The sequence below is a fragment of the Neoarius graeffei genome, chromosome 3 (assembly GCF_027579695.1).
Source record: "Neoarius graeffei isolate fNeoGra1 chromosome 3, fNeoGra1.pri, whole genome shotgun sequence".
Lineage (NCBI taxonomy): Eukaryota > Metazoa > Chordata > Actinopteri > Siluriformes > Ariidae > Neoarius > Neoarius graeffei.
Genome location: NC_083571.1, coordinates 101404280 through 101429579, shown reverse-complemented (window position 1 = coordinate 101429579; position 25300 = coordinate 101404280). Strand labels below are relative to the sequence as shown.

General features: G+C 42.5%; 1 protein-coding gene across 1 annotated transcript; it reads left to right on the top strand.

Moving 5' to 3' along the window:
- Positions 1-1507: 1507 nt before the first annotated feature.
- Positions 1508-23496, top strand: znf410 (zinc finger protein 410). The gene is made up of 12 exons (XM_060917785.1): positions 1508-1616; positions 5412-5507; positions 5600-5651; positions 5757-5889; positions 6054-6224; positions 14269-14460; positions 14597-14756; positions 15059-15240; positions 16766-16855; positions 22851-22970; positions 23158-23274; positions 23360-23496. The coding sequence occupies exons 3-12, from the start codon at positions 5619-5621 to the stop codon at positions 23458-23460; spliced, it is 1299 nt and encodes a 432-aa protein (XP_060773768.1). The 5' UTR covers positions 1508-1616; positions 5412-5507; positions 5600-5618; the 3' UTR covers positions 23461-23496.
- Positions 23497-25300: the final 1804 nt, after the last annotated feature.

Sequence of the window (25300 nt, the reverse complement as noted above, 5' to 3'; positions counted from 1 at the left end):
GCTGGAATGCAGTGCTTTCCTTTCTCCAAACATAACGCTTCTCATTTAAACCAAAAAGTTCTATTTTGGTCTCATCCGTCCACAAAACATTTTTCCAATAACCTTCTGGCTTGTCCACGTGATCTTTTGCAAACTGCAGACGAGCAGCAATGTTCTTTTTGGAGAGCAGTGGCTTTCCCCTTGCAACCCTGCCATGCACACCATTGTTGTTCAGTGTTCTCCTGATGGTGGACTCATGAACATTAACATTAGCCAATGTGAGAGAGGCCTTCAGTTGCTTAGAAGTTACCCTGGGGTCCTTTGTGACCTCGCCAACTATTACACGCCTTGCTCTTGGAGTGATCTTTGTTGGTCGACCACTCCTGGGGAGGGTAACAATGGTCTTGTATTTCCTCCATTTGTACACAATCTGTCTGACTGTAGATTGGTGGAGTCCAAACTCTTTAGAGATGGTTTTGTAACCTTTTCCAGCCTGATGAGCATCAACAACGCTTTTTCTGAGGTCCTCAGAAATCTCCTTTGTTCGTGCCATGATACACTTCCACAAACATGTGTTGTGAAGATCAGACTTTGATAGATCCCTGTTCTTTAAATAAAACAGGGTGCCCACTCACACCTGATTGTCATCCCATTGATTGAAAACACCTGACTCTAATTTCACCTTTAAATTTACTGCTAATCCTAGAGGTTCACATACTTTTGCCACTCACAGATATGTAATACTGGATCATTTTCCTCAATAAATAAATGACCAAGTATAATATTTTTGTCTCATTTGTTTAACTGGGTTCTCTTTATCTACTTTTAGGACTTGTGTGAAAATCTGATGATGTTTTAGGTCATATTTATGCAGAAATAGAGAAAATTCTAAAGGGTTCACAAACTTTCAAGCACCACTGTATATATATATATATATAAAGGGCGGCACGGTGGTGTAGTGGTTAGTGCTGTCGCCTCACAGCAAGAAGGTCCTGGGTTCGAGCCCCGTGGCCGGCGAGGGCCTTTCTGTGTGGAGTTTGCATGTTCTCCCCGTGTCCGCGTGGGTTTCCTCTGGGTGCTCCGGTTTCCCCCACAGTCCAAAGACATGCAGGTTAGGTTAACTGGTGACTCTAAATTGACCGTGAGTGTGAATGGTTGTCTGTGTCTATGTGTCAGCCCTGTGATGACCTGGCGACTTGTCCAGGGTGTACCCCGCCTTTCGCCCGTAGTCAGCTGGGATAGGCTCCAGCTCGCCTGCAACCCTGTAGAAGGATAAGGCGGCTAGAGATAATGAGATGAGATATATATATATATATATATTTTTTTTTTACTTTGTCACTGGCAACAGGCCTGCCATTGTATATTGTACATAATACGCTGGTTTTGTTTTGTTTTTGCCCACCCATTTTTGTGATTTTTATTCTTTTTGTGATTTTATTTTCTTGCTCTTCGCCCTTCTAATTGCCCTTCAGGGATAAATAAAGTTTTGTCCAAGTCTAAGAGTCGGTTCCCAAGATTCACTTGAATGAGTCGATTCACTCATGACGATTCACATCTCAACCCGGAAGTACATCTGGGACCGCTTTTTGTTTGAGATGTTGTTGTCGTCGTTTTCTGTTTTAACATGACGGATGGAGGTAGGGTTTCTATTGAATGCATTTTTTTTTAAACCAAAATGCAAAGAATTGTTGATTAATAAGCTGGATTTCTACTAATATAACTGGTAATAACATTAAAAGAAGGGAAAAGTCTAATCCAGCTAACAAATAAGCAGCTAGTCAGTCAGAGCATTAAATCATAGAAAACGCCGACAAAAGTTTAGCTAGCTAGCTGCAGGGTTTCCTGAGTTTGTGATGATATTTAATGCTCCCTGTATGATATAGCTAAGTTAAGGCTCGTTATTTGGTTGTTTTACGCGACTAGTAAACAAAAGTGGGGTTAAAAACTGACACTTCCTTTCAGCTAAGCGGATATGGGCTCTGAGAGTGTCAAAGGCCGAGGGAGGAAAGAGACCTGAACCGTTTACTGTCACTTTGCTGCTGTTTGTTGTTGTTTCCTAAATAAGCCGTGAAACCCCCAACTTTTAAAAACACAACTTTATAACCAGGATTTTGTGGTTCACAGTTAACAATTGCAAACGCTAAAACTTCCCTGTTTTATTGTGTTTCTTCCCAAACCTGATTTAATACACCACTAACAATGTTTATCTCATCTCATTATCTCTAGCCGCTTTATCCTGTTCTACAGGGTCGCAGGCAAGCTGGAGCCTATCCCAGCTGACTACGGGCGAAAGGCGGGGTACACCCTGGACAAGTCGCCAGGTCATCACAGGGCTGACACATAGACACAGACAACCATTCACACTCACATTCACACCTACGGTCAATTTAGAGTCACCAGTTAACCTAACCTGCATGTCTTTGGACTGTGGGGGAAACCGGAGCACCCGGAGGAAACCCACGCGGACACGGGGAGAACATGCAAACTCCGCACAGAAAGGCCCTCGCCGGCCACGGGGCTCGAACCCGGACCTTCTTGCTGTGAGGCGACAGTGCTAACCACTACACCACCATGCCACCCTATTATTATTATTATTATTATTATTATTATTATTATTATTTCAAACTCAGACTGATCTTTTGTCATCAGAATTAACATAAAGCAACGGGTCATAATAAATGACCAAGGGTCCTGCAGTTCTAAGAAGAAGAAGCTGCTCTTATTTGTCACATGCACAGTGAGATTCCATCCATTATCTGTAGCTGCTTATCCTGTTCTACAGGGTCGCAGGCAAGCTGGAGCCCATCCCAGCTGACTACGGGCGAAAGGCGGGGTACACCCTGGACAAGTCGCCAGGTCATCACAGGGCTGACACATAGACACAGACAACCATTCACACTCACATTCACACCTACGGTCAATTTAGAGTCACCAGTTAACCTAACCTGCATGTCTTTGGACTGTGGGGGAAACCGGAGCACCCGGAGGAAACCCACGCGGACACGGGGAGAACATGCAAACTCCACACAGAAAGGCCCTCGCCGGCCATGGGGCTCGAACCCAGACCTTCTTGCTGTGAGGCGACAGTGCTAACCACTACACCACCATGTGACCCTATTATTATTATTATTATTATTATTATTTCAAACTGAGACTGATCTTTTGTCATCAGAATTAACATAAAGCAACGGGTCATAATAAATGACCAAGGGTCCTGCAGTTCTAAGAAGAAGAAGCTGCTCTTATTTGTCACATGCACAGTGAGATTCCATCCATTATCTGTAGCTGCTTATCCTGTTCTACAGGGTCGCAGGCAAGCTGGAGCCCATCCCAGCTGACTACGGGTGAAAGGCGGGGTACACCCTGGACAAGTCGCCAGGTCATCACAGGGCTGACACATAGACACAGACAACCATTCACACTCACATTCACACCTACGGTCAATTTAGAGTCACCAGTTAACCTAACCTGCATGTCTTTGGACTGTGGGGGAAACCGGAGCACCCGGAGGAAACCCACGCGGACACGGGGAGAACATGCAAACTCCACACAGAAAGGCCCTCGCCGGCCATGGGGCTCGAACCCAGACCTTCTTGCTGTGAGGCGACAGTGCTAACCACTACACCACCATGTGACCCTATTATTATTATTATTATTATTATTATTATTATTTCAAACTGAGACTGATCTTTTGTCATCAGAATTAACATAAAGCAACGGGTCATAATAAATGACCAAGGGTCCTGCAGTTCTAAGAAGAAGAAGCTGCTCTTATTTGTCACATGCACAGTGAGATTCCATCCATTATCTGTAGCTGCTTATCCTGTTCTACAGGGTCGCAGGCAAGCTGGAGCCCATCCCAGCTGACTACGGGCGAAAGGCGGGGTACACCCTGGACAAGTTGCCAGGTCATCACAGGGCTGACACATAGACACAGACAACCATTCACATTCACACCTACGGTCAATTTAGAGTCCCCAGTTAACCTAACCTGCATATCTTTGGACTGTGGGGGACACCGGAGCACCCGGAGGAAACCCACGCAGACATGGCGAAAACATGCAAACTCAACACACAAAGGCCCTTGCTGGCTGCTGGGCTCGAACCAGAGTGAGAGTCATCCTCTGTATTTAACCCATCTGAAGCAGTGAACACAAACACACAGCCATACTACAGCACCCAGGCAGTAGTCAGGGGTTAGGTACCTCGCTCAAGGGCAGTTCAGACCAAGGCCGCCCCATGTTAACCTAACTGCATGTCTTTGGACTGTGGAGGAAACCCACGCAGACACGGGGAGAACATGCAAACTCCGTACAGAAAGGCCTCTGCTAGCTGCGAACGCAGAACCTTCTTGCTGTGAGGCGACAGTGCTAACTACTACACCACCATGCTGCCAGTTCACACTCCTTCCTACATTTGTAGCGCTGTTCCCAAGAGTGCAGTCTTTTGCAGCAACTCAGTTCAAATTTCAACACCAATCTTCGAGATCCAATTTTGGATCTTTTGTGTAACCACACCAAGGGCTCCAACAACGATTGGAATAACCTCCACTTTATTCATTGCCCAAATCCGCTTTGTCAAATTTCAAAGGCTGGTGTTTATCTATATTTGCCTGCCTTGGGCTACCACCTTGTCATGATTTAGGCCTTGCATGCCTTGATGATCCTGAGAGCCATGCTGGCGGGAGCAAATACTCCTGATAGGGCCACCCAAGCCAGACAGGTCAAAGGTGAGAGGTCGGACAAAGAATAGTCCAATATCCCGTAGCCGAGAAGTACTGGGTTGGCGCCCAGCAGGGCATCGCCATGTCTTATGGGTCAAAGTCCTTCCTGCACCATTCATGGCGCGTTTGGTGGCGCCGATCTCCGTTTCGTAGCCCTCAGCCTCTAGCCTATATTACATAGCTAGGGTTACAGTGGGGGGGCTCGTTCTCTGGTAACAGTGAGAGTTTGACTCCCCACTCGCATCTGTATTGTGGCCTAGTGGTTAGCGTGTCCGCCTCTCGATCGGGAGATTGCAAGTTCTACTCACAGTCAGGTCATACCAGAGACCATCATAAAAATGATGCCTACTTATCAGTAGTAGGGGCCCTTTGATCTTGGTTGACATCCCTTCTAGAGATGGCGTCTCAATAAAAATACCGGTTGGTGGTAACCTTAAAATACACCTCAGTTATGAGTGAAATGTCAATTGCGAATAATGTAAAGAATGGGGCTGGAACCAGTGATGAAGGTCCCTTGTCCGGTAAGTGTTTCACTGACCTGCAGGGAGGGCCCGACCGTCATCAAGCGAGAGCGATGAGAGAAAAAAGTGGACCAAGAAGATAAATATGGTTTTTATGGAGTATTATTATTGTTGTTGTTGCCGTTGTTGTTATTATTAACGGCTGTATGAAATCTCATAATTTTGTTTTTACTTTGACTCAATTTTAGTCTTTTGGGCGACCCTCCAAAAACCTTTCATAGCAGTGATATGATGACTGTAACCTGCTCTTTCTGATCCAGTCATCCTCGTGTCCACTTTAGCGGGTAAGTCTGACCAAAAGTCATCAGTTGAAATAAAATGCAACTCCGTATCCAGCAGGAAACGGTTATATTATTTGTTTTCTTCCTCACCACAGAACAAATAAGACTGAATCCATGCTTTCTGATGAGCTTGATTCCAAACCTGAGGTATTGAAACACAACACCTTTCTCGAAGGTGTTTAAACTGACATTTCTATGCTTATTTGAAAGCCACTCTCTTTGACCTAACTCTGTTTTATAACCTTTCTGAAGCTGCTGGTTGAGTTTGTGCAGAACGCCTCCATACCCTTGGGTCAGGGTTTGGAGGACGCGGATTCCAAAACTCAGTGTCTACCTCTCCTTCCCTCTTCAGATAATTCCATATGCAGCCAGCTAGATCTTCCAGGTATGCAATGGTAGATATTTTGTATTGTTTATGGGACGTCACCATGAACATCATCTCTAGTTATGCATGTGCCACTTTTGTGTATAATTAGTCCTCTTTATATTTTACTGCTGTGTGCCATAAAATTGTTCTTGTGTATCATACCATGATGAAACTGTGTCTAGAGAGTGCTCTTAGCCATGCAGGATCCCCATCGTTGTCGGAGTTTGGACCAGAACGAAGCCCCCTGGTAGTGCAGCTCCAGTCTCACTCTCCAACACCAACCCCACCTGCAATTCTGCAAGACCTCCAGCAATCAGACAGCACCTCATATGTTCTACTCAACCTTGCCAAAGGTATCATTAAAAGTTATCTGGTTTGAATGCGTGTATAGTTTTCACTAACTGTGGAAGGACATTCGCAGACCTGTTTACTCCTACGATTTGTCCATAGTTCCTACGAGTTTTCAAAACAAAATACGGACTACGAATTCTTGTCCAAAAACTACGATTTATGGCCGAAATGTTGCCAAATGTTTCAACAGGTTTCGTCTAAACGGGGGAACTGCGCCCTCTTACTCTCGGCGTGCGCCCCCTTACCGACTCCATGAAAACATCCCAGCAGCAATGTGTCTGATCATCAAATACGTTATAATTGCTCCAAAAATATTCCAATCATAGTAGATACACCGCCAGACGGTGCAAAAACAATCCGAATTGGCGTTTTCCAGACTGAGGTGCCATGTTGTTTAGTTGTTTACTTGTCGCGGCTGCTCTCGCGAGATTTGACATGGGTTACATACAAGGTCAGCCGACTTGTAGAGCGAGATTTCTCGAGACTGAATGACCCACCGGCGCGGGAGCTTTTGACAGAAGTAGTTCGCGAGTTGTTTTTGTTGACACTTGGGCATTTAAAGATGTCATCCCGCGGCACGAAATGGAAGAAAGCCAAAGACTGTCCGGGGCAGAAGAAGATTACTTCTTTCTTTTTCAATGTTGACAGACAATTTGTTACAATTTCCCTCTCGGATAGCCTCAGAATGTCCCGTTGGAGCCTCAATTTTTCAAAGGCTTTGCATGGCGGGGGGGGACAACCGGCACACACACACACACACACACACCCCCCCCCCGCTTCGCTCCCTCGCCATGGTGAGCGCCCTCATACTAAATTTTTCTAGAAAAAAACCCTGTTCATGACTTACTTTATAATCATATTTATTGTGGGAATCGAACATCGATCGTATAGTCATGGGCGCGGCCATGTTTAAGCCACGTTTACCGTACGTTGCATTGTGGGAAGGTTCCGTTGTTTCAACTTTGGTTTCTGAGCACACAATCATGGCGGCCGCGAAGCGAAAGGCCGATGGCATTAAATGACTTGTGATTTGTTAGTAAAGAGTGTGAGATGAGTATAGCTGCCAATCAAGTATTAAGTAGCCTATTAGAGCATAATATGGTCTCTGAAATATTTTTTTCTTATTGTAGCATCCTAAATAAGTATTACTGCTAGTCTTTTGGTTATTTCAGAGATACTGAAATAATGAAATGTATGAGGAGTCAACAGGTAGACCTTAGAGTCTAGGCTTGGTAATATGAGGATTATGGAGCAGATCTAGAATCTTACATGGGTTTGCTTTTTGGTTCTCACAGGTGCTTAACTTGACAGAAAAAATAAGACCAGTGCTAGATTTTAATTTTTAAAATTTTGTTCATGTAATCTATCACTTACTTTCAACTTGAATGAGTACTATTATCTAATAGGCTGCTTTCTACTTTTTGTCTTCGATACAATACATAGATTGGACCCCAGTAAAATTCCTACTGACAGCTTACCAAAACTACTGACAAGATACTGCAAGACTACTGACAGGGCAAATTTGGGGTAAACAGGTCTGCATTCGTTAGGAGAGTTGTACTATGCCCGTTTCCACCATGTAAATTAATCTGGTAATTGTAATAACATTTCAAAGAGAATTCAGAGCTGCACCCCAAATCGCACTCTATGCACTAAGGTACCTAAATAGCAATGACCTCATTAAAGTGTACCTGTAGTGAATTTTAATTACTAGCTATTTCAAAAGATCACGTATGATCCCAGTGGTTCCATCATGTAAGGTTCATCATAAGCTCTTGTCAAGTACACATGAGTTTTAAGTCACTGCTCTGCCAGTCAGGCATGGTCAGCGACACGTTGACCCCTCCATGGGCTGTTCTGGCACCGGTAGTGACGCACAGTCGTTGGTTTGTCTGATTGTCTGGGCTGCAGTGGACTGGTCACTGACCCCGTGTTGCAGACACCAGTCTAAGATAACACATTATCAACCGATCTGCTCAGAAGAAATAGAAGAAACGTTTACGCTTACTTGATCTGATCTTTGGTTGGATCAAGTTGAAGTGTTAAAAAAAAAAAAAGCACCGTTCATCATCATTGTCACGGTTCTCAAGATTGAACCGAATCGCTGTCATGAATCATCCGAAGTGCATAAAATCCGTGTGCCATCTCGCAACAAGTTTTACCTCCAAATAGCCCAAACTATAGCCCAAATATATCCCAATATTCCCTAATGGGATATCGGACAGATTTTATCCTGTTTGCAGTGGGCGTTCCCACCACGAAAGAGAAACCAGTCGAAACCGAAAGGGTGAAAGTGATTATCATGCCGTTACCATCCCTGTGTCTGAAATCGCTCACTCGTTCACTACTCCCTATACTATGTAGTGAGTAGGGAGCAATTTCGGAGACAGGGCATATGAATGATCTTTTTATAAATGCTGAAGCATGCGCTCCGGTGTGACCGAGGAAGGTGACAAGTTTTGTTTCATCTAATTTAGGTCATTTAAAAACTATAATAATATTTTCCAGTGGGCACATAGGAAAGTATAAAGTTTCTGTCAATATGTTTATCATGCTTGTATGATGATAAACTCGTGAAGATATTTATCTAAATACATGACCTACTCATTCTAAAACTGTCGAGCTTCACCGGCGAAGCTCTCGACCCCAAAGTACAACCAAATGTACTTGCACAGTAGGGTGCATCAGTTGCCCCCTAAAAATGAAAAGTTCCTCCGATCATGATGCATTTTTGTTTTTATGTTCCTTTTGGTAAGAAAACATACTGGGTGAAATATTTTGACAAAATTCAAAAGTTTAATGGTGGCACCAGGAGCTCAAAGTTATGGAAAAAGCTGCTATTTTATGACAAAATTTCAATCACTTTTCATGAAACATTATGGCACCTTATAGAGTATACCAAATATCTTAGATACACATTTTTAGTACATATTCTAAATATATTATCAAGCACAGTTTGAGTTTTAGCTGCTCATTGAATCATTGTTCAACTACTTTTAAACAATACAAATGTATTATGAATCACATTAATGCTTCTCAATCCCTTGTAAAGGTTCTTAACATGATCTCTGGCTCACAAGGAATCAATAAATGGAGTCCAACACTGTGATTCAAACTTTACGCGAAAACATAAAATAAGCGTTTTTTGGCAAAAAATGAACCTCATGGTGCCACCATTAGACTTTTGAATATGGTCAAAAAATTTTACAGGATGTCTTTTATCGGTGAAAATGAACACCTAAATAAAAATGCATCGGATTTTATGAAAGTGAGGGCAACTGATGCACCCTATTGCACATAATGCCATGAAATAATAGATATGTGCCATAAAGGTCTATTACAAATGCATATTATTTACCAGCTGGGAAGCTGAGGTCAGTATTTTCAAGGCCAAGGTCACGGTATTTCACGATACGGACTGAGCTTAAGCTGGTAAATAATATATTTTTTTCTTTACAGAAAAAAATATCTTCTTTATGTTCTTTAAATTCTAACAGAGAATGAGAGCGCCCGAAAGGGAAACCATATTTCATACATGAAAATCCCTCACCTTTCGGCGAAATTCGCCGTTTTGAAACCAAAATGGGTGACCTACATGAATCGTGTAGATCTGATGAGAAAAAAAATTGGGGGGGTTTGATATTGACCCAAAGGGCAAGGAGGTCGCTTCGCACCCATAGACAGTTCGTGCCGGTTTGCGCCTCCTCATGCTTTGATATTGACGCCATAGCGACGAGTACATCTCGGTGCGAAGGGCAAGCAGCATCATTTCGCGCCTCTTCTCCTGCTGGCCAGAGCGTGCACACATCAGTCAGAGTAGAGTGCAGACCAGACCACCAGAAGCTGGAAGCTGGATTGAGTCATCGGACTGAATTTCCTACTTTTTTCAAACTTTCCTGATTGCTATCAAAACAAACAAAACTTCCGGCTTGATTACGTCAGCATTCGAAACAAGGCGCGCGCGTCTTTTGACAATCCCTGTGTCCGAAATTGCTCGCTACTCACTATATATGGCACTGTATAGTGCAGACGCCATTTTGTAGTGCTGTCCGTGCTGAAAGAAATCAAATTAAAAGTCTCAAGTTTGATTTAATAAAAGACAGCAGCAAAGAAGAAAGTATTCAGCCTTGATTTAAAAAGAACTGAAAGCTGCAGGTACTTCCATATCTTGGCAGGCTGAGTGGTATGCTGGGGCACCTCTTGCCAGCAGACCAGGATATCCAGAGGGAACTTGTGCGGTTCAGTGTTGACCTGACCATCCCCAGCTTTAAGGAGGGAGAGAGCATCGTGGAGTGGTGGGGTCATGTCTTCGACAAACCTGACAAGTACCCCTCCCTGGGTCCACTGGTTAAGCGTTGCCTCTCCATCTTTCATGGACCTAGAGTCGAGTCCTCATTTAGTCTGATGAATGATGTAATTGATCAAAGGAGTGGCAACATGAACGTGGAAACATTTAATGCAATACAGACTGTCAAGTACACGCTGATGTCTAGGGGGAAGACAGCTATGCAGCGGTTTAGAAGGGAGGACGTGAAGTTTGGGGAAGTGGACAGAACATTGTGCAAGAACATTAACTCTGCAGCAGCCACATACAAACACCAGCAGAGGATGAACAAGGAGGAAAAGCAGCAGAGCAAGTATGGCTCTCAAGCAGCTTGCAGTGCTCAGCAGGCCAAGAAACAGACTGCTGAAGGAGAGAAGCGGGCAAGGCTGAAACATGTGGCAACTCCGCGAAAGCGGGCCATGGAGACACTGGTGGTCCAGGCAAATAAAAGGGAAAAAATGATCACTATTCTTTGTGTGTTCTCCACTTTCTTCGTTCTATTATTCGCATTTTTTTCCAGGGCATAATTTCACTATAACTACATGTATTTGAATTTGTATTTGTACTGTACAGTGGGGCAAAAAAGTATTTAGTCAGTCACCAACTGTGCAAGTTCTCCCACTTAAAAAGATGAGAGATGCCTGTAATTTTCATCATAGGTACACCTCAACTATGAGAGACAGAATGAGGAAAAAAATCCAGAAAATCACAGTCTGTCTGATTTTTAAAGAATTTATTTGCAAATTATGGTGGAAAATAAGTATTTGGTCAATAACAAAAGTTCATCTCAATACTTTGTTATATACCCTTTGTTGGCATTGACAGAGGTCAAACGTTTTCTGTAAGTCTTCACAAGGTTTTCACACACTGTTGCTGGTATTTTGGCCCATTCCTCCATGCAGATCTCCTCTAGAGCAGTGATGTTTTGGGGCTGTCGCTGGGCAACACGGACTTTCAACTCCCTCCAAAGATTTTCTATGGGGTTGAGATCTGGAGACTAGCTAGGCCACTCCAGGACCTTGAAATGCTTCTTACGAAGCCACTCCTTCGTTGCCCGGGTGGCGTGTTTGGGATCATTGTCATGCTGAAAGACCCAGCCACGTTTCATCTTCAATGCCCTTGCTGATGGAAGGAGGTTTTCACTCAAAATCTCACGATACATGGCCCCATTCATTCTTTCCTTTACACGGATCAGTCGTCCTGGTCCCTTTGCAGAAAAACAGCCCCAAAGCATGATGTTTCCTAGCCTGGGCCCGCCCATCCTAAGTGTGACGCAACACGAGGCCCTGTTGCGAGCTTAGTCTGGCAAGGCAAGCTATCTCCAGCTCTTCCAAGCTCCCGAAAAATCAGGAGCCAATCAACTTTGAGCATCTCCAGCGGCCCTGGGTAGAGGCGTGTTCAAGGCAGTGACATAGTAGAACTGCGACCGGAAGCCATAGATTGTTTACAGAATCTATGCCGGAAGCGCTTCATTCACTAGAAACATTACGAACATGGAGCAGCGGCAAGTCTTTGACACAGTGGTAGATGCTGTATTGAAAGCATTCAATGGGAAGTTCTCATTGAAAACGGAGCAAAGAGCAGCCCTGGAGGTATTTATCTTCTTCCTGTTACTCAAGCAGTTTCCGTCGCGTCACATACGTCAGAGGAAAGCGTGATGTGATTGGTTTAAGCTTCGTCACAGCCTTTTCTGGCTTCGACCAGTAGCAAACTGAGGCATTTCAGGGAGGCGGGTCAACCACGCCTTTGGGAAACGGTTGGGCTTAATATCTTTGGCAGACCAATGCTCGCAGAGCTTTGAAGTCGCGTTAGCCAGACTAGATGTTTCCACCCCCATGCTTCACAGTAGGTATGGTGTTCTTTGGATGCAACTCTGCATTCTTTCTCCTCCAAACACGATAAGTTGAGTTTTTACCAAAAAGTTCTATTTTGGTTTCATCTGACCATATGACATTCTCCCAATCCTCTTCTGGATCATCCAAATGCTTTCTAGCAAACTTCAGACTGGCCTGGACATGTACTGGCTTAAACAGGGGGACATGTCTGGCACTGCAGGATTTGAGTCCCTGGCGGCGTAGTGTGTTACTGATGGTAGCCTTTGTTACGTTGGTCCCAGCTCTCTGCAGGTCATTCACTAGGTCCCCCCGTGTGGTTCTGGGATTTTTGCTCACCGTTCTTGTGATCATTTTGACCCCACGGGGTGAGATCTTGCGTGGAGCCCCAGATCGAGGGAGATTATCAGTGGTCTTGTATGTCTTCCATTTTCTAATAATTGCTCCCACAGTTGATTTCTTCACACCAAGCTGCTTGCCTATTGCAGATTCAGTCTTCCCAGCCTGGTGCAGGTCTACAATTTTGTTTCTGGTGTCCTTTGACAGCTCTTTGGTCTTGGCCATAGTGGAGTTTGGAGTGTGACTGTTTGAGGTTGTGGACAGGTGTCTTTTATACTGATAACGAGTTCAAACAGGTGCCATTAATACAGGTAACGAGTGGAGGACAGAGGAGCCTCTTAAAGAAGTAGTTACAGGTCTGTGAGAGCCAGAAATCTTGCTTGTTTGGAGGTGACCAAATACTTATTTTACCGAGGAATTTACCAATTAATTCATTAAAAATCCTACAATGTGATTTCCTGGATTCTTTCCCCCCATTCTGTCTCTCATAGTTGAAGTGTACCTATGATGAAAATTACAGGCCTCTCTCATCTTTTTAAGTGGGAGAACTTGCACAATTGGTGGCTGACTAAATACTTTTTTGCCCCACTGTACGTCCTTGTGCAAATGTCAATACAGTATACTTAGTAAGGCGCCTATAATATTTATTCTGGAGGAGGACCCCCCCCAAACAAAATAAAACAACACCAGAGGCCACGTCACCACTCGCGCACCCTTCTCACCTTTTTCACCCCTGACCCGTTTTCATGCCTGATATTTAGAACAAACCTGCTACAAGCTTGTTTTCAGCTTTCTCCTGAAACGTTTTCTTTTATTTCGTCTTCATCAGGGTAGTAAAACTCGCTTTCGCTGTGAACACTGTCGTTATCGTGATCCATGCTGTAAAATTAATGCTATTATACTGAGAAATGCGAAAATAAATGTTGACAAAAAATTGCTACTATGTTTGTTGTTGTGAACGAGCGAGTCGCCAACTGGGGTCCGGATCGTAGGATTCCGGACCGCTCGCGAGCCAATCAGAGCGCACGATTTGATGGAAGCCGGACCGCAAAAAAAAAAAATAGATCTATATTTATTCAACGTGTTCTGAGGTTACTTGACGGGGAACTGAGAATCTCAACCCACAGAACACTGCTTGTTTACTCGCACCCGATAACCCGGAATCAACGACTTGTACGCCACTTCCGGTCAGCAGTGGCTGCTCCCTGTGGTTCTGCCTCCGTGGGGTAATTCATGGAATAAAATTATCCAGAAAAGTGCTTTTATGGTGGTTTTTTTTGGCTGAATGTGTGCGTCTTTTGTCTATAAGTAATGCATAAAGCACGATTAATGTTGTAAGCATGACCAGTACTGGTACACTTTTTAATGTACTGACGTACTCTTTTTAATATTATACTGTACTGTTTGGTACATGGTCCAAACCAGAGGATCTAATTATTAGCTGCCATTTTGTAATCATCATTTTCTAAGTATTATGAAGTGTTGTACTATAAGAATGAGACTTGCGCGAATTACTTTCTTCCCCTCTGTCATCACCTGCTTTGTGAGAAGGGCTGGCAGCCTCGACAGAGCCCCTGGTGTTTGTGCAGGATGACGTGGACGAGGCCGAAGAGGAAATTTCAGCAGGGGATTGTGCAGACGGAAGCGCTCCATGGTATCTGCGGGTGCAAGAGCTTGCCCACGACAGCCTGATTGCTGCCACTCGAGCTGAGCTGGCAAAGGAAGCCAGGGCTAGTAGCAACAGTAATATCCTCTTTCTTCACGGCCTTTTAATTCTGAGTGACTGTGATCGTTTGGTCGTGTATAGAATCTTTATGTCCTGCAATACAGTTTATTCACATACAACACATCATAAACACTTTGCGTTGTCCTTGTCCAGGTGACCACATTCTTAGCTGCCAGTCAGAGGGGCCAAAAAAGGAGACGCCACCACGAAACAGTCGTGCACCTGCAGAGAAGATTCTCAGGTGTCCTTATGATAACTGCCAACGGACTTTTACTTACCCTGCTCATCTGAAATACCACCTGAAAACACACAGGTAGGTCAAGGAAGGGGTTTCAGGAACTGAAAACTGCCAAAAATGAAATTGATAAGAGAGAGTAGCTTACAGCTGCCAGTTCAGCATTGTTTGACATTTTGTACATTTGTTCTGAAATAAAAGCTATAAATTTGTAAGAGGATGTGTAAAATGTATTGTGTGAGCACTGTGCAAGAGATGAGTGTTACTTGACCTAGTATTCTCATGCAAACAATGCAGGACTTTGTTACCACTAATTATTGTTGAGATTTATGTCGATCGCATCGAGTTTATAGTTGCGTGTGTGTGTACGTACATTTCAGGAATGACCGGACGTTCCGCTGTGGAGCTGAGGGCTGTGGGAAGAGCTTTTATGTACTACAGAGACTGCAGGTCCACATGAGGACACACAATGGTGAGAAGCCCTTCATCTGTAACGAGAAGAACTGTGGCAAGAAGTTTACCACTGCTGGTAATCTGAAGAACCACAAACGAACACATACTGGTAAGCATCTTCTTTATAAACATCAAATTCTGAGAACTTGGTTTTTATCCCCCGCTGGCCGAAAGGCCCGAAGGAGGATTATGTCGTGGTGATGTCCGTCCGTCCCAGGAAGGGTGCTTACCTTCTGAAATCAACTCCTCTCAGAATTTTTGGAGGAATTTCACGAAATTTAGCAGGATTCTTTGTTATACGTCGGTAATACGCATATTGTAGTTTTGTTAAATTCGGTCACATTTTACCAGAGTTGCAGCCCTTGATTAACAAAATTGTACTTTGACAATTTCACAAGAGTGTGTTTTCCTTCTGTAATCAACTCCTCTCACAATTTTTGGAGGAATTTCACGAAACTTGGCAAAAGGCATCGTTATATGTCGGTAGTACGCATTTTGTTCAATTCGGTCGCATTTTACCAGAGTTACAGCCCTTGATTAACAACCATGTACTTTCACAATTTCATGAAGACATGCTCGCCTTCTGACATCAACTCCTCTCACAATTTTTGGACGAATTTCTCGAAGCTTGGTAAAAGGCCTTATTATATGACGGTAACACACATATTGCGATTTAATTTCGTTTGTGAAAATTTTACCAGAGTTTTGACGCTTGATTAAATCACTTGTACTGTGACAATTTCATGAGGGTGTACGTTCTTCTGAAATCAACTCCTCTCACAATTTGTGGAGGAATTTCACCAAATTTGGTAAAAAGCTTTGTTATATGACGGTTATACACATGTTGAAATTATGTTTAATTTGGGCAAATTTGACCAGAGTTGTGCCCTTGATTATTAACAAAATTATACTTTGACAATTTCATGAGTGTTTTTTCCTTCTGAAATCAACTCCTCTCACAATTTGTGGAGGAATTTCACGAAACTTGGCAAAAGGCATTGTTCTATGTTAGTAGTATGCATGTTGTTATTTTGTTCAATTCGGTCGCATTTTACCAGAGTTGCAGCTCTTGATTAGCAACCTTGTACTTTCACAATTTCATGAAGGTGTGCTCGCCTTCTGACATCAACTCCTCTCACAATTTTTGGATGAATTTCTTGAAGCTTGGCAAAAGGCCTTGTTATATGATAGTTATACGCATGTTGAAATTTTGTTTAATTTGGGCAAATTTGACCAGAGTTATGCCCTTGATCATTAATAAACTTGTACTTTGGCAATTTCATCAAGGTGTGCTTGCTTTCTGAAATCAACTTCCCTCACAATTTTTATCTCCCACTGGCTGAAAGGCCCGAAGGGGGATTATGTCATGGTGATGTCTGTCCCGGGAAGGGTACTCGCATTCTGAAATCAACTCCTCTCACAATTTATGGAGGAATTTCACGAAACTTGACAGGATTCTTTGTTATATGTCGGTAATATGCATATTCCAATTTAATTCAATTCAGTTGCATTTTACCAGAGTTATGGCACAGTTGCCAGCGGGGGATATTGTGCTCTCAGAGCACTCTTGTTCTACTTTTGTTCATTAACATATAGATTTTGTGTTTTTCTTTCCCTCTTGCCATGTGTGTCAGGTGAGAAGCCCTTTCTCTGTGAAGTAGACAACTGTGGACGTTCTTTTGCAGAGTACTCAAGTCTCCGCAAACACATGTTGGTTCACTCTGGTATGTTTTAAATTAAATTTTTTACACATGCACAGTGTTTAACATTTTTTTGAATATTTATATTTGCCTTGGTGCATATGTGCGTGTTTTTAATAAATATTTTCTTGTCTTATTTTTCTCTAAACATATAATGCATGTCCATAAGTACACATTGATACTTGCAGCCCTTTTTTTTTTTTTTTTTAATTGTACAGTGTAGGGATGTTAACCGATGACCGTTTGACCGGTGGTTGACCGAATCAACGTCAACCGTTTAATTTTTTTTGGTTGTCGGTTAAACAAAAAAAAAAATCAATCGTTTTGAAGCTGCCGATTTTGGAGCGGAGAACCTGGAATTCTGTGTTGTAAACGCTTGGGGCATGCCATGCGGTGTAAGGAAGACAGCTGACAAATCAGAAACACCCATTCAGTCATGTCCCGCCCTCCCGCCCCAGTTGAAGACAGCTGCCACTCGGCGAGAGAAAAGTGTAGACACGGGCTTTTTAGCTTACAAATTACTATTGTGTGGTTTTTTATTTTTTTTTTATTTTTTTTTTTTATTTATTTTTTTTTTATTATTAGAAGGCACATCGAGTTTAGTCCTGCCTTGGCCAGTGCATTCTGAAAGTATGTTTCGGTCTGTTGCCAACAATGCATGTTATTGCAGATCATATCTCTCCACACAAACTAAAGGCGCAGATGCCGCCTTTTTCACAGCTGAATCGTGCAGATCCGATTTTTTTTGGGGGGGGCGGCGTTGGAGTGTCTGAATAATTTCATCAGAGTAAATTCTGTATTAAAATTACTAAATAAGCAAATGCCGTTGAAATTACTCAGACACTCCAACGCCCCCCCTAAAAAAAAAAAATCGGATCTGCACGATTCAGCCGTGAAAAAGGCGGCATCCGCCAAAAGGCGCGCCGTTTGCATCCCTGTTAAACTCATAGGTTAACCGACTTTAACCGGCTAATGAGGTTCGGTGGTCGGTCAAGATTTTTTTAGTTTTCGCCATCCCTAGTACAGTGTAGCACTTGTGCTGTGTTTGGTCACACTTTAGTTTTCATGTCACAAAAAAAAATAAACAGATGTGTGCTGTTATAGGAAAACAAGTCACACACCAAAGGTGATTATTTTCCAATAACAGCATGTCTCAGCGTGTTTTGTTCCTTTTACACCTCAGCAAATTCTTTATATATTATAGAATGACGTATTATACTTTTTTTTTTGTTTAAAATCTGTTAATAGTTGCATTTAATTGCAGCTTGTCTGTTAAACAAGTTAGTTCCCACTAGCACTTATTTTATAACAGCTGTAAAGTAATTTCCTCTCATCCCCCCCCCCTTTTTTAAAAATACCTCCACCACTAGCTTTTCAGTCCATACATGTGAGATTTTCATTAAAGTGATTTCTCAAGAACGAGTGGTTGAATGTTAGTAGAATTTATGTGGAAATATCTTTGTAATCCAGAGATGAAGTAATGAGATTTTGGAATTGACCAAACAGAGTCAGAGTCACAGTAAGGTCAAATATCTGGAATACAACCCCGATTCCAAAAAAGTTGGAACAAAGTACAAATTGTAAATAAAAACGGAATGCAATGATGTGGAAGTTTCAAAATTCCATATTTTCAGAATAGAACATAGATGACATATCAAATGTTTAAACTGAGAAAATGTATAATTTAAAGAGAAAAATTAGGTGATTTTAAATTTCATGACAACAACACATCTCAAAGTTGGGACAAGGCCATGTTTCCCACTGTGAGACATCCCCTTTTCTCTTTACAACAGTCTGTAAATGTCTGGGGACTGAGGAGACAAGTTGCTCAAGTTTAGGGATAGGAATGTTAACCCATTCTTGTCTAATGTAGGATTCTAGTTGCTCAACTGTCTTGGGTCTTTTTTTGTCGTATCTTCCGTTTTATGATGCGCCAAATGTTTTCTATGGGTGAAAGATCTGGACTGCAGGCTGGCCAGTTCAGTACCCGGACCCTTCTTCTACGCAGCCATGATGCTGTAATTGATGCAGTATGTGGTTTGGCATTGTCGGAAAATGCAAGGTCTTCCCTGAAAGAGACGTTGTCTAGATGGGAGCATATGTTGCTCTAGAACCTGGATATACCTTTCAGCATTGATGGTGTCTTTCCAGATGTGTAAGCTGCCCATGCCACCCGCACTAATGCAACCCCCTACCATCAGAGATGCAGGCTTCTGAACTGAGCGCTGATGATAACTTGGGCCGTCCTTCTCCTCTTTAGTCCGAATGACACGGTGTCCCTGATTTCCATAAAGAACTTCAAATTTTGATTCGTCTGACCACAGAACAGTTTTCCACTTTGCCACAGTCCATTTTAAACGAGCCTTGGCCCAGAGAAGATGTCTGCGCTTCTGGATCATGTTTAGATACGGCTTCTTCTTTGAACTATCGAGTTTTAGCTGGCAACGGCGGATGGCACGGTGAATTGTGTTCACAGATAATGTTCTCTGGAAATATTCCTGAGCCTATTTTGTGATTTCCAATACAGAAGCATGCCTGTATGTGATGCAGTGCCGTCTAAGGGCCCGAAAATCACGGGCACCCAGTATGGTTTTCCGGCCTTGACCCTTACGCACAGAGATTCTTCCAGATTCTCTGAATCTTTTGATGATATTATGCACTGTAGCTGATATGTTCAAACTCTTTGCAATTTTACACTGTCGAACTCCTTTCTGATATTGCTCCACTATTTGTCGGTGCAGAATTAGGGGGATTGGTGATCCTCTTCCCATCTTTACTTCTGAGAGCCGCTGCCACTCCAAGATGCTCTTTTTATACCCAGTCATGTTAATGACCTATCGCCAATTGACCTAATGAGTTGCAATTTGGTCCTCCAGCTGTTCCTTTTTTGTACCTTTAACTTTTCCAGCCTCTTATTGCCCCTGTCCCAACTTTTTTGAGATGTGTTGCTGTCATGAAATTTCAAATGAGCCAATATTTGGCATGAAATTTCAAAATGTCTCACTTTCGACATTTGATATGTTGTCTATGTTCTATTGTGAATACAATATCAGTTTTTGAGATTTGTAAATTATTGCATTCCGTTTTTATTGACAATTTGTACTTTGTCCCAACTTTTTTGGAATCGGGGTTGTAGTTTTTCTTCAATAGTGTCCTTCCTGTTTGCAATGCAGAGATGTTACTTACACGTTTATGTTCAGGAGGTGAAAGACAGGCCTCTAATCCATGTTAAAGGGGAACTGTAGTCATTTTTAACCTTGCTTTATTTCTTAACGTGTTATTCAATTACGTTTTCGGTTTTATTAACCTTATATCGTGACTCGTATTGACCTCTTACATTACACTTATCGGCATTTTCGGTTTTTAGCCATGTTGAATGTAGTTCGTATGGTCCACGCCAGGCGTTGCTTATCCGCACGATCTTCACGAGACTTCAAACGTGAAGTGTCGGCGCTGCCATTTTGAAAACTGTTTACACAGCGGTCAGATCATTCCAATTTAGATTAATTTCAAGATTTGCCAGCTTCATCAGTGATGGAGTGTCAGTCCTGCACACTGTGGCGCGTGCACCTGAAGGCATGCCGAGTGGACTCCAGCACACGCACCGTGAACAAGGCACACCTGAGCTCAATTAAGGAACTGTGTGTTTGCCTATTTAAGGGCTGTGCTGATGCATTCGCATCACGAAGTATTACGATACGCATGTACGCATTACCGAGCCTTTCTACTCTTTGTCTTGATTTCCTGCTTCACGATCCTTGTGCCTGTTTCTCGTTCTTGTCCTCGCTTAGCCTTTGATGTACTGTTTGTGCCTTGACCGACCCTTTTGCCTGTATTCTTGTTTTTGATCTAGCCTGCCGTTTTGGATTGTTTGCCTGTGTATATACTAGTGCATCTCAAAAAACTAGAATATTGTGAAAAAGTTCAACATTTTCCATCAGTTATTTAAGAAAGTGAAAGTTATATATTATAGACTCATTACACACAAACTAAAATGCTTCAAGCATTTTTCTATTTTAATTTTATTCAGTATGGCATACAGTACAAAAACATAAAAAACCCATGTCAAAATATTAGAATATTTCATTTCAAGTTTGAGTAAAACAGTATGAACACAGTGTATCTCTCGGTCTAGTTCAGTACACACAACCACAATCATGGGGAAGACTGCTGACTTGACTGTTGTCCAGAAGATGATCACTGATGCCCTCCACAAGGAGGGTAAGCCACAAAAGGTCATTGCTGAAAAGGGTGGCTGGAAAAGGTGCGCAAGCAACAGGGATGGCTGCAGTCTTGAGAGGATTGTTAAGAAAAGTTGATTCAAGAACTTGGGAGAGCTTCACAAGGAGTGGACTGAGGCTGGTGTCAGTGTATCAAGACCCATCACGAACAGACATCTTCAAGAAAGGGGATACAACTTTCGCATTCCTAATATCAAGCTACTCCTGAGCCAGAGACAATGTTAGAAGTGTCTTGGGCTAAGGAGAGAAAGAAATGGACTGTTGCTCAGTGGTCCAAAGTCCTCTTTTCAGATGAAAGTACATTTTGCATTTAATTTGGAAATCACGGTTCTAGAGTCTGGAGGAAGAGTGGAGAGGCACAGAATCCAAGGTGTTTGAAGCCCAGTGTGAAGTTTCCACAGTCTGTGATGATTTGGGGTGCCATGTCATCTGCTGGTGTTGGTCCACTGTATTTTATCAAGTCCAAAGTCAACACAGCCATCTACCAGGAGATTTTAGAGCACTTCATGCTTCCATCTGCTGATGAGCTTTTTGGAGATGCTGATTTCCTTTTCCAGCAGGACTTAGCACCTACCCACAGTGCCAAAACTACTACCAAATGGTTTGCTGACCATGATATTACTGTGTTTGATTGGCCAGCCAACTTGCCTGACCTGAACCCCATAGAGAATCTATGGAGTATTGTCAAGAGGAAGATGAGAAACACCCGACCCAAAAATACGGATATGCTGAAGGCCACTATCAAAGCAACCTGGGCTTCAGTAACACCTCAGCAGTGCCACAGACTGATCACCTCCATGCCACACCGCATTGATACAGTAATTCATGGTAAAGGAGCCCCAACCAAGTATTGAGTGTATAAATGAATATACTTTTCAGAAGTTGGACATTTCTGTATTGTAAATCCTTTTTTTGATTGATCTTAGGGAATATTCTAATAATTTGAGATACTGGATTTCTGATTTTCATGAGCTATAAGCCATAATCATCAAAATTAAAACAAAAAAGGCTTTAAATATTTCACTTTACATGTAATGAATATAGAATATATGAAAGTTTACCTTTTTGAATTAAATTATGAAAAAAAGGAACTTTTTCATGGTATTCTAATTTTTTGAGATGCACTAGTATATTCTTCACTTTATTAAACTGTATACTTCTGCACATACATCCGCCTCCCTCGCGTACGTGACATGGAGATTATTCCATACGACTTCGAACCAACATGGAGTAGAGAAGAGTTGAAAAGACGACAGGATAAGGACGAGCCCGTCATGCTGGTATTTACGTCATTACTGTCGCACAATTAAAACGTGCCAGATCAGGCGGCTGGTGGGTTTTCAAAATAATAAATACATGCATGTATTTTTGTGATATTTTACTGAGCGCATTTCCCACATAATCCTCACTAAGGTTTCGGACAGCACTACAAAATGGCGTCCCCACCATATAGTGCCCTATATAGTGAGCAGGGAGCGATTTTGGACACGGAAAACTTCCGGCTTGATTACGTCAGCATTCGAAAGAGGGCGCGCGCGTCTTTGGACAACGTTGGCAGATGGTCACTTTGATTTCCGTCCTGCGATGTCTCGCACAGGTCTCAACGAATCTCGTTTACGGCTGTCAGAAATGCATTCCTGTATTTAATAAAATGAGAGAGAGAGAATTTTGATCATAAAAAATTTGCCTTCAGTTCTCCTTTAAATCAGATCTGACTGCACGTGATACCAGTAGCTCACATGCCAATTCGATTAACAGCATTGCTTTTGCATTTTCAGGGGAGAAGCCCCATCAGTGCTCCATATGCGGGAAGATGTTCTCTCAGAGCGGCAGCAGAAACGTCCACATGAGGAAGCGACACGGAGAGGACGCGCTCGCGTCTGAAAGCAGAGAAACAGGTACCAGGATGTGACTGAGGAATTATTATGGAGTCTATAGTCTTTCACAGCACCAGGCTGTTACAGATATCTGCTATACACATTTCTACACCTCAGTAATCTGCTTGAGTATCACAGAAGAGGAAAAGAAATGTTAGGCTGGAGAGCTTTTCAGTTTATCAGATTTAGTTCTGGGTTTGATTGACAGGTGAGGCACTGACTCATAGCAGCTTGCTAGAGGCTGATGGTGCTGCCACTGACTCCATGGTAACTATGACGACTGTGGAGCCGGTTAATCTTCATCATGCGATGCTGAGGGCACAAGGTACGCACTGTTCGTCTGAATATACACTACCTTCCAGGAATCTCATAATATCACTATCTAAGAGCTTTGTCTTTTTGTGCTGCAGGTCCTGCAGACCCCATAGTGGTTCTGTCTCCACCTCATGACTTGGTCAACATGACAGCTGGAGCTCACAGTTATGGGGAGGATGTGGTGGCATTGCTCTAGTAGTATTTGTAAATAAAATAATTATTAAGAATCGCATTAATGTACGTGACCTCATTATTTGATGTAATCATCTGATTTATGCTCAAGAAAAAAAGAGCAAAAGCTGCATTTTGGTCACCTGGTTTTGTTTTTTTTTTGTTTTTAATGACCTTCATAAGCACAGGTAAATTGAACAATCTGGAAAATATTCCGTGTGTCTGAAATCGCTCCCTACTCCCTATATAGCGCACTATATAGTAAGGACACCATTTTGTAGTGCTGTCCGAAGCATTAGGATTATTACACCCTATATTGTGCACTCGGAGTATCCCACAATGAATCACAAAAAGTAGTATACAACGATGGTCACTAACCAAAGCAATATATCCCATCATGCATTGCAGTCACGCTGAAAGAAATCAAAAGTCTCAAATCTGATTTATTAAAAGGCAGTGGCAAAGAAGAAAGGATTCAGCCTTGATTTAAAAAAACTGAAAGATGCAGGTGCTTTGTATTGATGAATGTTGGGAATACACTCAGTATAATATGGATTTATCACAAAAATACATGCATGTGTTGTTTATTTTGAAAACCCACCAGCCGACTGATCTGGCACGGTTTAATTGTGCGACAGAGTAGTGTCTGAAAGCGTTTTTTCATTTTACCAATGATCTCGCCATACGATGGTGCTTGAAAGTTTGTGAACCCGTTAAAATTTTCTGTATTTCTGCATAAATATGACCTAAAACATCAGATTTTCACACAAGTCCTAAAAGTAGATAAAGAGAACCCAGTTAAACAAATGAGACAAAATTATTATACTTGGTCATTTATTTATTGAGGAAAACGATCCAATATTACATATCTGTGAGTGGCAAAAGTATGTGAACCCCTAGGATTAGCAGTTAATTTGTAGGTGAAATTAGAGTCAGGTGTTTTCAATCAATGGGACGACAATCAGGTGTGAGTGGGCACCCTGTTTTATTTAAAGAACAGGGATCTATCAAAGTCTGAGCTTCACAACACGTTTGTGGAAGTGTATCATGGCACGAAAAAAGGAGATTTCTGAGGACCTCAGAAAAAGCGTTGTTGATGCTCATCAGGCTGGAAAAGGTTACAAAACCATCTCTAAGGAGTTTGGACTCCACCAATCCACAGTCAGACAGATTGTGTACAAATGGAGGAAATTCAAGACCATTGTTACCCTCTCCAGGAGTGGTCGACCAACAAAGATCACTCCAAGAGCAAGGCATGTAATAGTCGGCGAGGTCACAAAGGACCTCAGGGTAACTTCTAAGCAACTGAAGGCCTCTCTCACATTGGCTAATGTTCAGGAGTCCACCATCAGGAGAACACTGAACAACAATGGTGTGCATGGCAGGGTTGCAAGGAGAAAGCCACTGCTCTCCAAAAAGAACATTGCTGCTCATCTGCAGTTTGCTAAAGATCACGTGGACAAGCCAGAAGGCTATTGGAAAAATGTTTTGTAGACGGATGAGACCAAAATAGAACTTTTTGGTTTAAATGAGAAGCGCTATGTTTGGAGAAAGGAAAACACTGCATTCCAGCATAAGAACTTTATCCCATCTGTGAAACATGGTGGTGGTAGTATCATGGTTTGGGCCCGTTTTGCTGCATCTGGGCCAGGACGGCTTGCCATCATTGATGGAACAATGAATTCTGAATTATACCAGCAAATTCTAAAGGAAAATGTCAGGATATCTGTCCATGAACTGAATATCAAGAGAAGGTGGGTCATGCAGCAAGACAACGACCCTAAGCACACAAGTCGTTCTACCAAAGAATGGTTAAAGAAGAATAAAGTTAATGTTTTGGAATGGCCAAGTCAAAGTCCTGACCT

Bases quoted from the DNA above. Each gene is read 5' to 3' on its own strand.
- znf410 (XM_060917785.1), top strand. From the start codon at position 5,619: ATGCTTTCTGATGAGCTTGATTCCAAACCTGAG. The intron at 6,225-14,268 runs GTATCATTAAAA...CTTTGTGAGAAG, and splicing joins TCTACTCAACCTTGCCAAAG to GGCTGGCAGCCTCGACAGAG. The intron at 23,275-23,359 runs GTACGCACTGTT...TTTGTGCTGCAG, and splicing joins TGCGATGCTGAGGGCACAAG to GTCCTGCAGACCCCATAGTG.